General features: G+C 36.4%; 1 protein-coding gene across 1 annotated transcript in view; it reads left to right on the top strand.

The window, feature by feature from the left end:
* Nucleotides 1–20,320, top strand: part of LOC128653245 (acetylserotonin O-methyltransferase-like) — a 222,859-nt gene that overhangs the window by 21,295 nt on the left and 181,244 nt on the right. Inside the window, exons 2-3 of the mRNA XM_053706433.1 lie at nt 5,758–5,932; nt 10,128–10,257. Of these exons, the coding sequence (XP_053562408.1) occupies nt 5,758–5,932; nt 10,128–10,257 (305 nt within the window). The remainder of the gene's footprint in view (nt 1–5,757; nt 5,933–10,127; nt 10,258–20,320) is intronic.

The raw sequence follows: 20,320 nt of genomic DNA, 5'->3' as shown, positions 1-20,320 counted from the left end.
TTGGTGTGATTCAAAAGGTTTTTCTTGTAACAAAGGAAGGGTTCCTTGAATTTCGGCTTTTCTTCAGGAGGGTCTGGAGAAGGGTTTGTCAGTCAGTACTTTGAAGGGTCAGATTTCTGCTCTGTCTATTGTTCTGAATAAACGTCTGGCAGTTCTGACAGATGTTCAGTCTTTTGTTCAGGCCTTGGTCAGAATCAGGCCTGTGTTTAAATCTGTTGCTCCTCCTTGGAGTCTTAACCTTGTTCTTAGAGTTTTGCAGCAGGCTCCATTTGAGCTGATGCATCATGTAAGTATTAAATTACTATCTTGGAAGGTTTTGTTTCTTCTTGCTATTTCTTATGCTTGCAGAGTTTCCAAACTTTTGGCTCTGCAGTGTGATTCCCTTTACCTTATTTTTCTTGCTGATAAGGCAGTCCTTTTACTAAGCTGGGGTTTCTCCCTAAGGTATTGTCAGATCATAATATTAATCAGGAAATTGTTGTTCCTTCTTTTTGCCCTAACCTTTCTTCAAAGAAGGAACGTCTTTTGCATAACTTGGATGTTGTACATGCTCTTAAATTCTACCTTCAAGCAACTAAAGATATTCGGCAGACGTCTGCTCTGTTTATTGTTTTCTCTGGTAAGCGTAGGGGTCAGAAGGCTACTTCTACCACTCTTTCTCTCTGGTTGAGAAGTGTTATCCATTTAGCTTATGAGACACCTGGACAGCAGCCTCCTGAGAGAGTTATGGCTCATTCCACTAGAGATGTTTCATCTTCATTGACTTTTTAAAATTAAGCTTCTGTGGAGCAAATCTGTATGGCGGGCACTTGGTCCTCTATTCATACTTTTTCCAAATTCTACAAATTTGATACTTTTGCCTCAGCTGAGGCTTCTTTTAGGAGAAAGGTTCTTCAAGCAGTGGTGCCTTCAGTTTAGGTCTGTCTGTCTTGTTCTCCCTCCCTATTCATTCTGTGTCCTCTAGTTTGGGTATTGGTTCCCACTAGTAATTAGAATGTTTTGTGGACTCTCCATGCCATAGGATAGAAAACAAAATGTATGCTTACCTGATAAATTTATTTATTTCCGAAAATGGAGAGTCCATGACCCGCCCTTATTCAAATTAAGATGGCAGTTTTTTTGTCTAGTCCTCTGCTGGGGTGCTCTTTGCCTCCTCTTGCTGACCAGGATTGAATATCCCACTAGTAATTAGAATGTTTCATGAACTCTCCATGCCTGAAAATAAATAAATGTTTTTTTTATGCATAGTTGAAACTAAAACACATTAAAGTTCAGTTTAGTTCTGTTCATTAACACATTTTCATGTCCCCTATTTCAGTTTAATTTTTTTATTACATTAAAAACTAGAATCTCTTTCTATGGTAAATGAATAAATGTATAAACCAACAAAATAAAACATAAAAAAGCAAAAGTAAGCAAACAAAAAAATAATTAAATTGTAGGAAATATATGCATGTCCTAAAGCTTAAAGCTATTTGGAATGAAGAAATATCTTTTTCAAAGAATGTATTAAATATCACAATGCAAAGCTATAAGTTGTTAGACACAGCTCTCCACCAATTTATAGTCCAATTAGCTGAAGGAATATTAATGTTTCTGAGTATGTTGCTTAGCAACGCAAGCCAGATGGTATAAAAGATTGTTTTTTGCTTGCAACCCACACCTGTGATACAGTCAGCTGACTTAAGACACATGCATATTTATTTTAAATATGAAATAAACTAATTTATATCTATGTCCGAGTTCTATGTATAATTAATATATTTTTTTTAGTTTTAATAAAAAATATATTTAATTGTGAAAAATGATTACGTATAATATTTAATATGTTAAATATTCATAATTATAGATACAATTAGTACAGAATGTAAAATATTATAGTTAATATAATTCTTAATTATTTATATAATTTTATTAAATATGTCTGTATTTTATATCGTTCAAATACCATTTTTAAAGGGTATTTTGACTCTGTTATAAATAGGAAAGACTGCCAAATAACTGAAAACCCATAATGAACTCAAGGTCATATGATCCCTTTATGCACCTTCTTAACTTATGTAGCTCATTATCTACTGGGGTGCATTGTTTCCCCATATATCCCATGATGACGATCTCATAATATGCAACTGACTTCTTTTAAAGCTCTCCATAAAATGTTTTTCCCCTCATCCAGCATCTGTTTCGATGGGGTGGTTGGATGTAAACAAAAGCATAGACATGTAAGTGAAGACATCCATATTTGGTGGGTCATGTAGAGTATTGTTAATAGATTCAAATCTTTATTAGAAGGAATGGGGAACACAGAAGCAAAGTCACACAACTGGGAATTCAAATAGAACATAATCAGGTAGGTTGGACAAAGTCCAGACTAATCTACTGAAAATTGAACAGAAACATTTTTTGTTTTTCTTTTCAAATTAAAAAACAAATGGCTAGATTACAAGTTGTGCGTTAGGCTTAAAAAGCAGTGTTAGCCGGTCCTAACGCTGCTTTTTAACGCCCGCTGGTATTACAAGTCTTGCAGGTACAGGTGTACCGCTCACTTTTTTGGCCAGACTTGGAAATACCGCAAATCCACTTAAGTCAATTACGTATTCTCTTTTTTCAATGGGACTTGCATAGTGCTGGTATTATGAGTCTGCCAAAAAGTGAGCAGTACACCCTCTCCTGTCAAGTCAGTAGTTAAGAGTTTTACACAACGCCGTAGCATAAAACTCTTAACTAAAGTGCTAAAAAGTACACTAACACCCATAAACTACATATTAACCCCTAAACCGAGGCCCTCCCACATCGCAAACACTAAAATAAAATTTTTAACCCCTAATCTGCCGAACCGTACATAGCCGCTACTATAATAAATATATTAACCCCTAAACCGCCGCACTCCTGCATCGCAAACACTAGTTAAATATTATTAACCCCTAATCTGCCGTCCCTAACATCGCTGACACCTACCTACATTTATTAACCCCTAATCTGCTGCCCCCAACGTCGCCACCACTATTCTAAATTGATTAACCTCTAAACCTAAGTCTAACCCTAACGCTTACCCCCACTAACTTAAATATAATTTAAATAAATCTAAATAAAATTACTATAATTAAAGGACCAGTCAACACATTAGATTTGCATAATCAATAAATGCAAGATAACAAGACAATGCAATAGCACTTAGTCTGAACTTCAAAGGAGTAGTAGATTTTTTTATAACAAATTTCAAAGTTATGTATATTTATATGTATATAAATATAATTTAAATAAATCTAAATAAAATTACTATAATTAAAGGACCAGTCAACACATTAGATTTGCATAATCAATAAATGCAATATAACAAGACAATGCAATAGCACTTAGTCTGAACTTCATATGAGTAGTAGATTTTTTTATAACAAATTTCAAAGTTATGTATATTTCCACTCCCCTTGTACCATGTGATGGCAATCAGCCAATCACAAATGCAAATAGGTATAGTCTGTGAATTCTTGCACATGCTCAGTAGGATCTGGTGACTCCAAAATTGTAAATATAAAAGACTGTGCACATTTTTTTTAATGGAAGTAAATTGGAAAGTTGTTTAAAATTACATGCTGTATCTGAATCATGAAAATTTAATTTAACCTGAGTGTCCCTTTAACTAAATAATTCCTATTTAAAACTAAATACTTACCTATAAAGTAAACCCTAAGCTAGCTACAATATAACTACAATATAACTTATAGAATTCTATCAGCCAATCGGAATTGAAGGGACGCCATCTTGGATGACGTCACTTAAAGGAACCGTCATTTAGTAAGAAGACTTTGTTGGGAGAGGATGCTCCACGCCGGATGTCTTGAAGATGGACCCGCTCCGCGCCGGATGGATGAAGATAGAAGATGTCATCTGGATGAAGACTTCTGCCCGTCTGGAGGACCACTTCACCCGGCTTGGATGAAGACTTCTCCCGGCTTCGTTGAGGACTTTGGCTTGGTTGGATGAAGACTTCTCCTGGTAAGGTGATCTTCAAGGGGTTAGTGTTAGGTTTTTTAAGGGGGTATTGAGTGAGTTTTAGAGTAGGGTTGGTTGTGTGGGTGGTGGGTTTTAATGTTGGGGGGGATTTGTAATTTCTTTTACAGGTAAAAGAGCTGATTACTTTGGGGCAATGACCCGCAAAAGGCTATTTTAAGGACTATTTGTAATTTAGTGTAGGGTAGGGCTTTTTTATTTTGGGGGGCTTTTTTATTTTGTTAGGTGGATTAGATTAGGTGTGATTAGTTTAAAAATCTTGTAATTTGTTTATTATTTTCTGTAATTTAGTGTTTGTTTTTATTTGTACTTTAGATAATTGTATTTAATTGTATTTAATTTAGGGAATTAATTTAATTATAATGTAGTGTTAGGTGTAATTGTAACTTAGGTTAGGTTTTATTTTAGGGGTAAATTTGTCTTTATTTTAACTAGGTAGTTATTAAATAGTTAATAACTATTTAATAACTATTCTACCTAGTTAAAATAAATACAAACTTGCCTGTAAAATAAAAATAAACCCTAAGCTAGATACAATGTAACTATTAGTTATATTGTAGCTAGATTAGGGTTTACTTTATAGGTAAGTATTTAGTTTTAAATAGGAATTATTTAGTTAATGATAGGAATTTTATTTAGATTTATTTAAATTATATTTAAATTAGTGGGGGTTAGGGTTAGACTTAGGTTTAGGGGTTAATAAATTTAGAATAGTGGCGACGTTGGGGGCGGCAGATTAGGGGTTAATAAATGTAGGTAGGTGTCGGCAATGTTAGGGACGGCAGATTAGGGGTTAATAATATTTAACTAATGTTTGCGATGTGGGAGTGCGGCGGTTTAGGGGTTAATATGTTTATTATAGTGGCGGCGACGTTGGGGGCAGCAGATTAGGGGTTAAGAAGTGTAGGTAGGTTGCGGCGACATTGGGGAAGGCAGATTAGGGGTTAATAAATATAATGTAGGTGTCGGCGATGTTGGGGGCAACAGATTAGGGGATTATAAGTATAATGTAGGTATCGGCGGTGTCCGGAGTGGCAGATTAGGGGTTGATAAATATAATGTAGGTGTCGGCGAATGGCGATGTCGGGGGCGACAGATTAGGGCTTAATAAGTGTAAGATTAGGGGTGTTTAGAATCGGGGTTCATTTTAGGGTGTTAGGTGTAGACATAAATTTTATTTCCCCATAGGAATCAATGGGGCTGCGTTAAGGAGTTTTACGCTGCTTTTTTGCAGGTGTTAGACTTTTTTTCAGCCGGCTCTCCCCGATGATTCCTATGGGGAAATCGTGCACGAGCAAGTTACACCAGCTCACCGCTAACGTAAGCAGCGCTGGTAGTGGAGTGTGGTAATGAGCAAAATTTTGCTCAACGCTCGCTTCTTGTCTGGTTTGTAAAAACCCGTAATACCAGCACTGCAGGAAAGTGAGTGGTGAGCATAAACTGCTCGTTAGCACCGCACAGCCTCTAACGCAAAATTCGTAATCTAGGTGATAAACTCTACACAATAGATAAAGGGCCAATGACTACATTAATAATTTTGTTTATGTATTTTTGTAACAAAGGTATCCTCCCTCACATTACAAGTTTGATACAGCTGAGATTTTCACTTGAGATTGAACGGAAATTATATTGGTATAAAAAAGTGTGAAATGTGTTGCTTTGTTCCACTTTTATGCTTGGTTAACCAAAAATTAAAAAATAATTGCCATATTTAATCTATTGGATTTTGATCAATGTTCTTTTCAGACATTATTTACTGCCTCTGAGCTGGGGGTGTTTGATGTGCTGTCCCAGTCTGAGGATCCTCTGTCGGCAGCAACTCTTGCTGAGCGTTTAGGCACAAGCCCCACAGGAACGGAGAGATTACTCAATGCTTGTGTTGGATTAAAACTTCTTGAAAGGAATATGCTGAATGGTGAAGGTTAGCAATATTTTTGGAAAATGTCTAATTAATTCTAACCTGCAAATACTTTAGCTGTTAAAATGACTGTTTAAATGCTTTTACAACATTTTTGAATGAATTTACAAACTGTTGTCCCATCAGACTATTAACTCCTAAACTACAAAATCCTCTATTTCAATAACACCCTAAACCATCAGACCCCCCTTACAATTAGCCATCCCACCTCTATTAATCCTTACACAATCATATACCGATTGCAATTGGCCTCCGAATGCTAAAATCACAGAGTCTCACCATACCTCCACCATAAATGACCTCTTAAATACCCAAAATGATCCTCCTGCGACTATCCACAAAACCACCATTACCACAAATACAAAAATACCCTTACCTCTTTTAACATCTTAATTGCCATAACCCCAAACACAAAATTAATCACCTGCTATCAGCCCCCAAATAGCCATTATCCCAAAGCAAAAATACACTATTTCCTATTAAATGTTAACTATCAGACCCCCATGTTGAAAATCCCCTCCTATTAACTCCTAACCTGTCACCAACAACCCCACCAAACTATTAACCTTCTCTCACAGCAAGACCCCCCACCTGCAGTGACCTCTAGTCTAACCTAATAAATGAATACCCAAGGGGTCAAAGTAAAACTTAGAATCCAACAGGTGGCAAAACAAACCAATTCTCATTAGCTACTTTTTGGCTTGTAGCAAACTGCACTCTCAAAAACCTGTCTGGAAAAAAGAGAAAGTGGGTGCTGCAATGGTGCTTTATCATAGATAACAAGAAGTGATTTCAAAGTATAAAAAGCTATGAAACTAACAAATGTAAAGCACCTTCACTTGATGCTGATCGGATGGGCTAGAAATATTAACAGCTATTCAGTAAACTGATCCTTGTGTCCAAAGGTGTATTCAATATTCTGTATACACACCACTGTATGTTACCATCAATGGGGCTTGCAGTATAACAATTAACCCTGGGTACTGAGCAGATAATAAAAAAAACACATATGTCCTTTATAGGGACAGTCTATTTGATTGTGTTATTGTTTAAAAAGCTAGATAACACCTTTAGTACCCATTCCCTTAGCTTTGCATAGCCAACATAGTTATATTAATACACATTATTATAACCTCTAACCTCAAATACCTTTGAACATGAAAAATCATTTTAATCAATTTTAATATTTAATCACGTGTTTACTGTGTATTTGCTGTAAATACTTCATATTAAAATGTTCTTCATATAGTGGAAAATATTATTTGTATTTGTAAGTAGTCATTCCTGTATATCTGTATGTATCTATACCTGTATATGTATATTCATAAAGTGGTTTAGTTATAGATACATATTTTATAAAAAATATATAGAAATATATAAATAAAAATAGAAAAAGCATTTTCTTCTATGCAAAGAACTTTGGAATGTAAAATATGCATGATTCACTTCCGCTATAGAGGAACGCAGAGTCAGGTTAATGCGCGAGAAATGGGTGTTTTTACTAAAAGTTGTTTTTTTTAACCCCTTAATTTCTGAGGACGTACCCTGCACGTCCTCAGAAAAAAGGCAGTTAACGCCTGAGGACGTACCCTGCACGTCCTCGGTGTGGAAAGCAGCTGGAAGCGATCCTGCTCGCTTCCAGCTGCTTTCCGGTTATTGCAGTGATGCCTCGATATGGAGGCATCCTGCAATAACCTTCTACGGCCATCCGATGCAGAGAGAGCCACTCTGTGGCCCTCTCTGCACCGGACATCGATGGCCGGTATCGTTGGTGGGTGGGAGCCGGTGTGGGAGGTGGGTGGCGGCCATCGATGGCCCTGGTCATGTGGAGGGGGGCGGGATCGTGGGCGGGGGAGTCCCGGGGGCGCGCGCGGGCGCGCGCACGTGCACGGGGGGGGGGGGGGGGGGCGCGTGAACGGGGAGGGAGCGGGTGGGAACCGCTACACTACAGAAAAATGTGTCCCAAAACAAAATAAAAGTGGGACTTAGAATGTAAAAAAAAACCTTAGGAGTCATTTAGGTGGTGGGGGTTGGTCCGTGGGGGACCGTGGGGTGCCCTGCAAAAAAAATAAAAAAAAATAAAAAAATAAACATTTGTTTGTGTGCAAACTGGGTACTGGCAGACAGCTGCCAGTACCCAAGATGGCCCCCAATAAGGCAGAGGGGGAGGCTTAGAGAGCTGTTTTGGGGGGATCAGGGAGGTTGGGGGCTAAGGGGGGATCCTAAACACAGCATATGTAAATATGCTTTTTTTTTTTCTTTTAGAAAAAAACAAAAAAAAAACTTTTATTTTAGTACTGGCAGACTTTCTGCCAGTACTTAAGATGGCGGGGACAATTGTGGGGTGGGAGCTGTTTGGGAGGGATCAGGGGGTGGGATGTGTCAGGTGGGAGGCTGATATCTACACTAAAGCTAAAATTAACCCTGCAAGCTCCCTACAAACTACCTAATTAACCCCTTCACTGCTAGCCATAATACACGTGTGATGCGCAGCAGCATTTAGCGACTTTCTAATTACCAAAAAGCAACGCCAAAGTCATATATGTCTGCTATTTCTGAACAAAGGACATCCCAGAGAAGCATTTACAACCATTTGTGCCATAATTGCACAAGCTGTTTGTAAATAATTTCAGTGAGAAACCTAAAATTGTGAAAAAATTAACGTTTTTTTTTTATTTGATCGCATTTGGCGGTGAAATGGTGGCATGAAATATACCAAAATGGGCCTAGATCAATACTTGGGGTTGTCTACTACACTACACTAAAGCTAAAATTAACCCTAGAAGCTCCCTACATGCTCCCTAATTAACCCCTTCACTGCTGGGCATAATACACGTATTGTGCGCAGTGGCATTTAGCAGCCTTCTAATTACCAAAAAGCAAAGCCAAAGCCATATATGTCTGCTATTTCTGAACAAAGGGGATCCCAGAGAAGCATTTACAACCATTTATGCTATAATTACATAAGTTGTTTGTAAATAATTTCAGTGAGAAACCTAAAGTTTGTGAAAAAAATTGTGAAAAAGTGAACAATTTTCTTTATTTGATCGCATTTGGCGGTGAAATGGTGGCATGAAATATACCAAAATGGGCCTAGATCAATACTTTGGGATGTCTTCTAAAAAAAAAAATATATACATGTCAAGGGATATTCAGGGATTCCTGAAAGATATTAGTGTTCCAATGTAACTAGCGATAATTTTGAAAAAAAGTGGTTTTGAAATAGCAAAGTGCTACTTGTATTCATTGCCCTATAACTTACAAAAAAAGCAAAGAACATGTAAATATTGGGTATTTCTAAACTCAGGACAAAATTTAGAAACTATTTAGCATGGGTGTTTTTTGTTGGTTGTAGATGTGTAACAGATTTTGGGGGTCAAAGTTAGAAAAAGTGTGTTTTTTTCCATTTTTTCCTCATATTTTATAATTTTTTTTATAGTAAATTATAAGATATGATGAAAATAATGGTATCTTTAGAAAGTCCATTTAATGGCGAGAAAAACGGTGTTGTAGATGTGTAACAGATTTTGGGGGTCAAAGTTAGAAAAAGTGTGTTTTTTTCCATTTTTTCCTCATATTTTATAATTTTTTTTATAGTAAATTATAAGATATGATGAAAATAATGGTATCTTTAGAAAGTCCATTTAATGGCGAGAAAAACGGTATATAATATGTGTGGGTACAGTAAATGAGTAAGAGGAAAATTACAGCTAAACACAAACACCTCAAAAATGTAAAAATAGCCTTGGTCCCAAACGGACAGAAAATGGGAAAGTGCTGCGGTCATTAAGGGGTTAATAACACTCTTCATCAAAATCTATGGTGAGAAGTTAACATGGCTGCTATATACGATGTCCAGATTTTCTCTTTTCCACCCACATTAAAAGTTTATTTTAAGTGGTGTTTAACTTCTTAAATGCTGCTTCACTTGTAATTTAGCCCAAAGAGGGTTAAAAAAGAATGTATGGAGTGTTGAATAAGCAGAGAGATTGGCACTGGTTTCTAGCACGTATTTACTGTAGCATGTAGGGAAATGTAATAGGCCTTTAACCCTTTTCATGTAAAAATATTTCAATCTGTTTTAAATCAGTGTTTATTTAAATGCATAGCAGGGACATTTGTAACATGAATCTCTATTTGAGAATCATTTTGGCTTAGGCAAAGAACCTGATATGTGTTATGTCTTTTTTTTTTCCAGTTGTCTATAAAAGTACTGAACCCTCCAATGTATACCTTGCAAAGAACAGTCCAAAATCCATATATATGTCATTGCGATATTTTTCTAAAGAGGTTTACAATATGAGCAACTACTTAGAGGATGCAGTCAGGTAATAAAAAAACACAATTATATGTGAGAAACACTATATTCTTGAACACTCTTATTTTATTATTAGAATAGGTATATGTTATTGATTAATAATTGAAATTAAAACAGCACTCTAAATGTGAAACAATCTTAACTTATCAGACATCTACAAATCAGAATCACTTTTTGTGTGAAATTCTGGGTCATGGTGGATGTTCAGGGAACAAATTTGCTCCCTTCTGTTTTGGATGCACTTCCACACAAACCCCTGAGCCAAACAATAAGATATAATAGTTTAATCAGTGGAGAGAGTACAAACCCTTAACCAAGATCCAGCTTCCTGCAGCTCCGAAATATACAACCCCAATTCTGAAAAAGTTGGGACAGTATGGAAAATGCAAAAAAGTTAGGCAGATTTTAAAAAATACATTACATTCACAAAGTAAAACATCAAATAATGTGTTTTCAATAAAGTAGAGGGTGAATTGAATTTTAAAAAGATTCTTTTTTTTTTTGCATTTTCCATACTGTCCCAACTTTTTCGGAACTGGGGTTGTATATACATCATGCAGTACAAGTAACGTACCGCACAACGTACATATACACCACATTTGCTTAAAGGGGTAAAGTTAAACAGTTTACTCAACATTAGTCTTTGATATAAGAGTAAAATAATTGCATACCTAGCATTAAGTCTGTTAGCAATTTAGCAATCAACTGTTTTCACACGTTTCATCCAGTGCTTCCACTTATTCACCTTTCTCAGTTTCATGACCTTAGATGACTTTGTCACTGGGTTTAATTGTACACAGTGGACTAATGTTTTCCTCCTTCTTCAGTGACAGTGTAGTTTGTATTGCAAGTTTTCCGACATTTTGAGTCACAGGTTGATATATATATTTACAAAGTAAACCCTCTGTCAAATCCAGGGGAATGGGGCTCAGTATCCACCTTTAGGATCCCCCTGAGGTTAAACCTGTGTATCCCCAGTGGGGCAGTGCCTAATGCCAAAAAAGCATAACACATATGATTAGAGTAAGAAAGAAAGAAGCATTATGGGCCACACTTATACTAAGATAATGCAGTGGTTACAGACAATCTATAGTGGAAAAGGGCGTTAAAATAAAACTTAACTTTTTAATAATGTCTTTAAAAGTATGACTCACATAACAAAAAAAGTATTAAAATAACACATATACAAGCTTGCCCCCTTGCATATACCAGCCGTGTTACACTAATAAAGGGTGGAGACCACTACTATACTCCAAAATAATAGGATCAGCACAATGTGGGTAATTATCCCCATTGGCCAGTGTACTTCGAGTACAAAAGATCCCTATAGTAGTCTCAATTGCCAAAAGGCCTATCTAATCTTTTGCAGTACCCCTGGCCGATTATTTAAGAAGGCTGGGTATTCCCATGCTGTATCCTCTATAAAAATACTATTTCCGGATTTGTGGTTACACTTGCCGTATTATGGGCTAACAATTACAGAACATTTAACACATGCAGGAGGGCTGTGCATTTCTCCAAGCGGCTCAGCATGACATCACAACACAGGGATTCTGCTACACATGAGGCGCTTCTTGTCCCAGGACCTTCACCTAGATGCAATCTCCAGCTTAACTCTACCTCTAGCACGTTTCCTTACTGGTCACATTGTCAAGAGGTCCTCTTTGTTTTGTGCTTGCGCTCCAAATTTTTTTAACTTAATTTCCTATGTACAGTTAGGCTTACTTACACTGTCAGAAAAAATGTGCAAAAATTGTACCTTTAGGGATACAACAGCTTGTCACTGGGGCAGTACCCTCAAAGGTACACCTGCTGCACCCTTTAAAATGGGTACAAATTGGTACCCTTGCAGATTGTACCTTTTAAAGGCAAATATTTACCTTTGGTGACTAGATTGGACCTCAGTCCTATGGTACCATATTGTACCCTTAAAAAATGGTGCAAATCTGGCATTTTAAGGGTACTGCACCAGTGACAACTTAGCCCTTTGTACCTCATGATGGCAAATTTGTACTCAACACAGCATATTACAAATGCTGTTCCATTAAATTTATCATATAACATTCAAATATGCATTAAATGTGTACTGTTTCAGGCAGTATTACAATAGCCACACTGCAGCTTTAAAAAAGTTTGTATACTTAACTGTAGCCAATGCCATGTAGCAATTCCAAAGACTGCTACAGAACCACCTGAAAAAACAAGGCTAAACACCCAGTTCCTAAATGAACAACTCAATGTGTTTAATATCACTATGTACTAGACTCTAAAAGCACCCTATTTAATTTAGGGTGACATGCCACATAAAACATAAATATATAGAAAACATATAGAAATCAACATAATAATAAAATATAACTCTAACAAAAAGAAGGGGGATTCAGGGGAGGGATAAATGATAAAACTCACAACCATACATTGAATTGTCACTCTATGCAAAATATATGCAAATTAGTCTATTTCCCTAGTACACACTTTGGTGATGAACCTGCTACCCATAGATGGAGCTGTGTTACACATGTCAAGGAACTTTCAACCAACAGATGGTGCTATGGCGTGTTAGAGATATCTATTAGCGCTGGACCAGGATAGCTATCTACGGCTCCTAAAAGCAAAGGGTCCTTAGCTGACCCTAGTAGGGAATAAGCGTATATAGTAAAAAGCTAAGGAGCGGCAGAAAAATTAGGCAGAGATAGTATATTTAATAAACAATGGTTATACAATAGTTAAAATGTACAAAATAAATCTTACGGTATGGTATTGCTAAAAAGTACAATCACTAAAATTCATGGATCCATGATGATAAGAAACATAAACATAACAATAATAAACAAACAAATGAATCACCATAAACCGTGGGTGATGTGATTAAAAAACTAATAGCAATATTGAAATTGATATACAGAATATAAATCAAAGAAGTATATCCAGAACAAGAAAGTGAAAATCAGTTGTAGCTTTATTCTTTAAAATTGTATGATGACCACATACAGCAACACAGGGTTAGTGAAGACAAAACTTCTGACCGGTTTCGGTCGTATTGACCGTAATCATAGAATAACACCTGTTGGGAGGTGCACCCTTTTAAGTCTAACACTATATGTTGATTGGTTAAAAACAACAAGACTTCAGAATTTAACCCTATACATACCATAATAACATTCTGTGTAGATAATTAACATTTAGTGAGTGAACAAACAAATAGATGAAGATAAATAATACAGATAATACAAATAATAATTAACATAAAAACTTAGATCTCAAATATTATAAACTTATATATACATTATGTATATTCGGGATGCCAATGACCTTGGAAATTGAACAGAGCAGAGCAAGAAAACACATTATGCAAGACTGGACACATTAAATGAAATAACTACATCTTAAGTGTATATACATGTATGCATACATGCACACGCACACCAGTGCATGTACATGCATACACACAAACATACACACTCATTTATACCCTTGTATATGCATATACCTGTATGAGCTTGCAAACAATGTTACTATCTATTCTACACATAAGATACATACTATATGCCTAATAAAAATTATTATTAAACCCAATTTAAACTTTGGTTAATGAGGCATATATTATCCACAAACAGATCACCATCAAATAAAATTATCTTTAACAAACCTAGAAAAGGGGATCTGCCAGTCATATAATAACTGAACAAATTTGTGGATAAGAATATGTAATAACCCATGAAAAGAAGCGATACTTGTATGAAATTCATAACCAATGGGGAAACTAAAGATTAATCAAGTATATGTAGTTTAACTTAAGTGTCTTATAACTAGCCATATTTTAGTATCCTTCACTGCAATAAGTAAAGCAACCTGACTGCAGTGGAGTAGAAATAATGGACGGTATTCTATCATAATGGTTTATTTTTGCCAGTAGTTAATAACATCATACTCTGAGTTATACCCATTAGGCAAAAGACACTTTGTTTTAAAAATCCAATAGATTTCTTGTTTGCTTAGGATGGACAATTTATCTCCACCTCTTGGTGGTGTGCCAATTTGTTCGATGGCCTGCCATTTGAAAGTTGTGACATCCTGATTATGAAACTCAATAAAATGAGTGGAGAGAGCCGAACATGTTTTTTTGCTAGAGATATAAGACAAGTGTTCCTTTATGCGTTTGCCTACCTCCCTAGTAGTCCTACCTGTATATTGCCTCCTACATTGGGTGCATTCTATGATGTAAATGACATATTTGCTCCTACAATTTATGCATCCCCTAGTTTGGAATTCCTCACCTGTTACATGGGATTTAAATGTGGGAGAAATATTGATGTGATCACAGGAGGTACATACTTTTCTTCCACATTTAAAGGTGCCATTATGTTTTAACCAAGATGAGCCAGAGGTGCCTGCTGTTTGTAACATACTGGGAGCCAAAATATTCCCTATTGTCACATTTCGTTTTGGTACAAACATGCACCCTTGTTTTACTTCATCTTTTAGTTGTTTGTCTCCCATAAGAATGGGTAAGTTGTTTTTGATAATACGACATACTTCATCATATTGATTGGAATATGACGTAATGAATCTCAATTGTTTTTTTGTATCACACTGGTGTTGTTTTTGTGTTTGTTTTTTTGACTCATGTGTCTCTATTCCATCTTTGATTTCAAAGAAAGCCTTATCAATTACTTTGCTGGGATAACCTCTCTTGAGCATTCTTGATTTCAGATCTCTGCTCTCTCTCTGGAAAGCATCTTCTTTCGTACAATTCCTTCTTGCCCGCAGGAACTGACTTTTAGCAATTCCTTTGAAAACGTGCCGTGGATGGCAACTGCGGGCATGAAGGAGATTGTTACCTGAGATAGGTTTCCGATAGAGAGCTGAGTTGACCCTGCCTTCCTGGATATCTCCAATAAGGGTAACATCCAGGAAATTAACTGTTTCTTTCTGCCACTCACATGTGAACTGTATTCCCACCTCATTGATATTCAGTAGCTCAACAAATTCTTTTGCCGATTGTTGGTCCGAAGACCAAACAATAAGCAAATCATCAATGAAGCGGACGTACAAAACAATGTGATTAAATCCAGAGGTACTACCTCCATAGACATGGCACCGCTCCCACCAACCCATAAAAAGGTTGGCATATGAGGGGGCAAATTTTGCCCCCATAGCGGTGCCACGTCCCTGGAGGTAGTAGCGTCCTTGGAACACAAAAAAATTATGTTCCAATAAAAATTTCACAATCCTGACTACCAAAATTTTAGATTCAAATGATAAATCAGAGAAAAGGTTCAAATAGAATTCGATAGCTTGGAGACCCTGTGTATGGGGAATCGAGGAGTACAGTGATACGACATCAATTGTCAACCAACTGTACTCCTCCCTCCAAACCACTGGCTCCAACCTCTGTAAGGCATGTGATGTATCTCGAATGTAACTTGGTAATAGAGTCACCATGGGTTGTAACAGGTCATCAACCCATTTGGACAATGGCTCTAAAAGAGAGCCAATACCTGCCACTATGGGTCTCCCCTTGATATTGATAAGACTCTTATGTACTTTTGGGAGGTGGTGGAAGATGGGCGTCACAGGATCAGCAACCAGACAAAAATTGGCTGTCTCCTGATCCATGAGACCCTCCTCCACCACCTCATCCAAAAGAAGAGACAGTTCTCTAGTGTACTGTTTGGTAGGATTATTAGACAAGACCATATAAGTGTCACTGTCATTAAGTTGCCTCATGGCCTCTGCCACATAATGTGACTGATCCATTACAACCACACTCCCGCCTTTATCTGACTGCCTGATCACAATATCTTTGTTGTTTTGTAGCTTTAACAATGCTTCTCTTTCTTTTATGGTCAAGTTAGAAGCATTCTTATTTACAGAGTTAGATAAGTCTGTTAAGTCATCTACCACTCTTTCATGGAAAACTTCTAGTATTTTACCTCTAGTTTTAGTAGGGTAAAAATTAGATTTGTTCTTCATTTTAGATCTAACCTTGCTAACTTGTAAGGCCTCATCCCTTTGATTAATACTACTTAGATCTTCTAGATCAATAAGAGTGCAAGTATCAGCAAAAGATAGTTGTGGATTTAATGCAATTTGTTGCTGAGGAAGAACCAAATTATCAACATTGGACTCATTATTCGTCTTAAAGAACTTAATTAATGTTAATTCCCTAATTAGTTTATTGAGATCAAGTATAGTTTGAAAAAGATTGAATTTTCTTGATGGAACAAAACCAAGGCCTAAATTAAGTACTCTAGTTTCCAAATCAGATAATGTGTAGTTGGAAATATTAATAACCATGTTTATTGGTATTTCTTCACTTTGGCATTTTTCCCTCTCAAAGTATATCTCTTCTGTTCTGTCTGTCCTTTCTTTGTCTTTATTGGGTCTATAACTTCCCTGTTTCCCCCTCCCTGAAATTGTTTGGGGTCCTCGCGAAAAACCTGAGGAGTGGATTTATGTGTTTGTATTTGGTTACTTGTGGTGCCATTAGTTTTCGGTCTAGTCCCTTGGTCTGAGTGTCCTTTAAGAATACCTTTTTGTGTGGTGGTTGGTACACATATTGCTGCTGGCATGTCTGGGACCTCATCTCTTTCGTTACTAGAATTCGCATCGTCCCCTGAAACATATTCAAAACTCGATGCAAACCTATCCTCATCACTACATTCATTCTCAGAGTCCGAAAAAGTGACCTTTTTGGCACTTTCTGTAGGATTCGAGTTTCCCTCATTTCCTGATTGTTTATTACGTCTATTGTAACGCCTCCTTTTATTTCTATTTTTATTACTCTTATTTCTAGGTGTCTGATTGTCATCCTCTTCTTGGTTAAACCAAGATTTATTTCTCTGTTTGCGTCTCCAAACATATACAGTACCCAGGGAATAATCCTTTTGATCCCTAATAAATTTTGTGTGTTTTGTCTGTATAACCAATTTTTTAGATTCTTCTATGGTGTTTTTGAAAATCTGTTCAAATTTAGCATAAATATCACAATTAGAAAATCTTGACATTTCAGTCTCAATATTGTTAATCTTACTTTTAACATCACACAACAATGTATCCTTGTATTCAATTAATAAAGATATCAATGTTAGAGAGCAATCAGAGAGGGCTTGATTCCATCTAGCTATAAACAATTCATCCTTTACATCATATGTGGGAAATTTATTTAGCCTAAGGCCTCTAGGCACCATCTTTAATGCAAAATACTTTGATAAAATCCACTTATCCCATTTTAGTTTTTGTTCTTTTAGTTTAAGGTACTCATAGTCCTGAAATAAATCCCCCAATTTTATATTGGGAGAATCACAATTAAAGACATCTTCCAGGTTTAGACAGTCCAGATTATCTTCATCTATGTCCTTAAATGAGTATGTATTTTCCATGGTGTATTGGTCAAACACAATTAAAGGGACTTCATGCACACTCTTTAGCTATAATGAGAGCTTATACTGTGGGTGCAAGTGCTAACAAATATAGTTACAGTCCATGGGAAAAATGTATACCAAAATGAAATGTCCTTTAAACAAATCTTCTCCTTTATCCAGTTATTATTCATAAAAAGACACCAAATGAGGGGAATTCAATAAACAAATAGACTGGCGAACCAGTCTTAGGAGCGTGGTGTCTGTATGAAATTTAGCAAAATATTTATATTGCTAATGGTACTATTATAGCCGGAATAGTTCATGAATCACAAAAGTTAATAGAAGCCATAATGCAGGGGTCCGCTCTGCGTGTTTGTACCCGTAGCCGGCAATCTGTGATTCTGAATATGAAGTAAAAAACCAGCAATACCAGTGCGCTTAAATAAAAACTTAGCTTTTTAGAAATTAGCGGTATGTTCACTCACCCACCGAAGATAAAAACGTGAAGAGTCTGCAATCAGTTTCAAACTGTAGTTGGAATAAGCCAGTATCCTAAGGTAGCTTACATGCACAGACCGCAAAAAGCCTTTCTTCCTGTGCTGGCTCCGTGTGGCGTACCACGTGGTCAGGACCTGGCCAATCCACTTACTCTTGGTGACGTCACCGTCAGCTGGGGACTTAGTAACCAATCAAACGGTACAGTCCTTCTCCGTGTCGAGCAACTTGTATTCAATTCACAAGATGATATCCTCGATGACGTCACCTTCAGCGGGGGGACTCCGTGTCCAATCAGAAGGTACGGTCCCGTTGTTTGAAACCTTCTTACTTTTAAAAGTTATATGTTCGTATCTTGAAGGCACTCTTTGTATAATGGGGGTTAGTGATACAATACCGCTGTTCACAGCCAAATGATATTCTGGGCGCAAATCCTGGAGGAGATATTTACTTGGTATCCCATAAACTTGGAAAGTTCTTGTTCTGGGCAAAAGAAGTGGATTCCCCACAATCCACAAAATATAAAACAAAGAAGTATATCCAGAACAAGAAAGTGAAAATCAGTTGTAGCTTTATTCTTTAAAATTGTATGATGACCACATACAGCAACACAGGGTTAGTGAAGACAAAACTTCTGACCGGTTTCGGTCGTATTGACCGTAATCATAGAATAACACCTGTTGGGAGGTGCACCCTTTTAAGTCTAACACTATATGTTGATTGGTTAAAAACAACAAGACTTCAGAATTTAACCCTATACATACCATAATAACATTCTGTGTAGATAATTAACATTTAGTGAGTGAACAAACAAATAGATGAAGATAAATAATACAGATAATACAAATAATAATTAACATAAAAACTTAGATCTCAAATATTATAAACTTATATATACATTATGTATATTCGGGATGCCAATGACCTTGGAAATTGAACAGAGCAGAGCAAGAAAACACATTATGCAAGACTGGACACATTAAATGAAATAACTACATCTTAAGTGTATATACATGTATGCATACATGCACTCGCACACCAGTGCATGTACATGCATACACACAAACATACACACTCATTTATACCCTTGTATATGCATATACCTGTATGAGCTTGCAAACAATGTTACTATCTATTCTACACATAAGATACATACTATATGCCTAATAAAAATTATTATTAAACCCAATTTAAACTTTGGTTAATGAGGCATATATTATCCACAAACAGATCACCATCAAATAAAATTATCTTTAACAAACCTAGAAAAGGGGATCTGTCAGTCATATAATAACTGAACAAATTTGTGGATAAGAATATGTAATAACCCATGAAAAGAAGCGATACTTGTATGAAATTCATAACCAATGGGGAAACTAAAGATTAATCAAGTATATGTAGTTTAACTTAAGTGTCTTATAACTAGCCATATTTTAGTATCCTTCACTGCAATAAGTAAAGCAACCTGACTGCAGTGGAGTAGAAATAATGGACGGTATTCTATCATAATGGTTTATTTTTGCCAGTAGTTAATAACATCATACTCTGAGTTATACCCATTAGGCAAAAGACACTTTGTTTTAAAAATCCAATAGATTTCTTGTTTGCTTAGGATGGACAATTTATCTCCACCTCTTGGTGGTGTGCCAATTTGTTCGATGGCCTGCCATTTGAAAGTTGTGACATCCTGATTATGAAACTCAATAAAATGAGTGGAGAGAGCCGAACATGTTTTTTTGCTAGAGATATAAGACAAGTGTTCCTTTATGCGTTTGCCTACCTCCCTAGTAGTCCTACCTGTATATTGCCTCCTACATTGGGTGCATTCTATGATGTAAATGACATATTTGCTCCTACAATTTATGCATCCCCTAGTTTGGAATTCCTCACCTGTTACATGGGATTTAAATGTGGGAGAAATATTGATGTGATCACAGGAGGTACATACTTTTCTTCCACATTTAAAGGTGCCATTATGTTTTAACCAAGATGAGCCAGAGGTGCCTGCTGTTTGTAACATACTGGGAGCCAAAATATTCCCTATTGTCACATTTCGTTTTGGTACAAACATGCACCCTTGTTTTACTTCATCTTTTAGTTGTTTGTCTCCCATAAGAATGGGTAAGTTGTTTTTGATAATACGACATACTTCATCATATTGATTGGAATATGACGTAATGAATCTCAATTGTTTTTTTGTATCACACTGGT

This window comes from Bombina bombina, chromosome 3 (genome assembly GCF_027579735.1).
Source record: "Bombina bombina isolate aBomBom1 chromosome 3, aBomBom1.pri, whole genome shotgun sequence".
Classification (NCBI taxonomy): domain Eukaryota; kingdom Metazoa; phylum Chordata; class Amphibia; order Anura; family Bombinatoridae; genus Bombina; species Bombina bombina.
The sequence above is the reverse complement of the archived record's forward strand: the minus strand, read 5'-3'. Positions and strand labels throughout refer to the sequence as shown.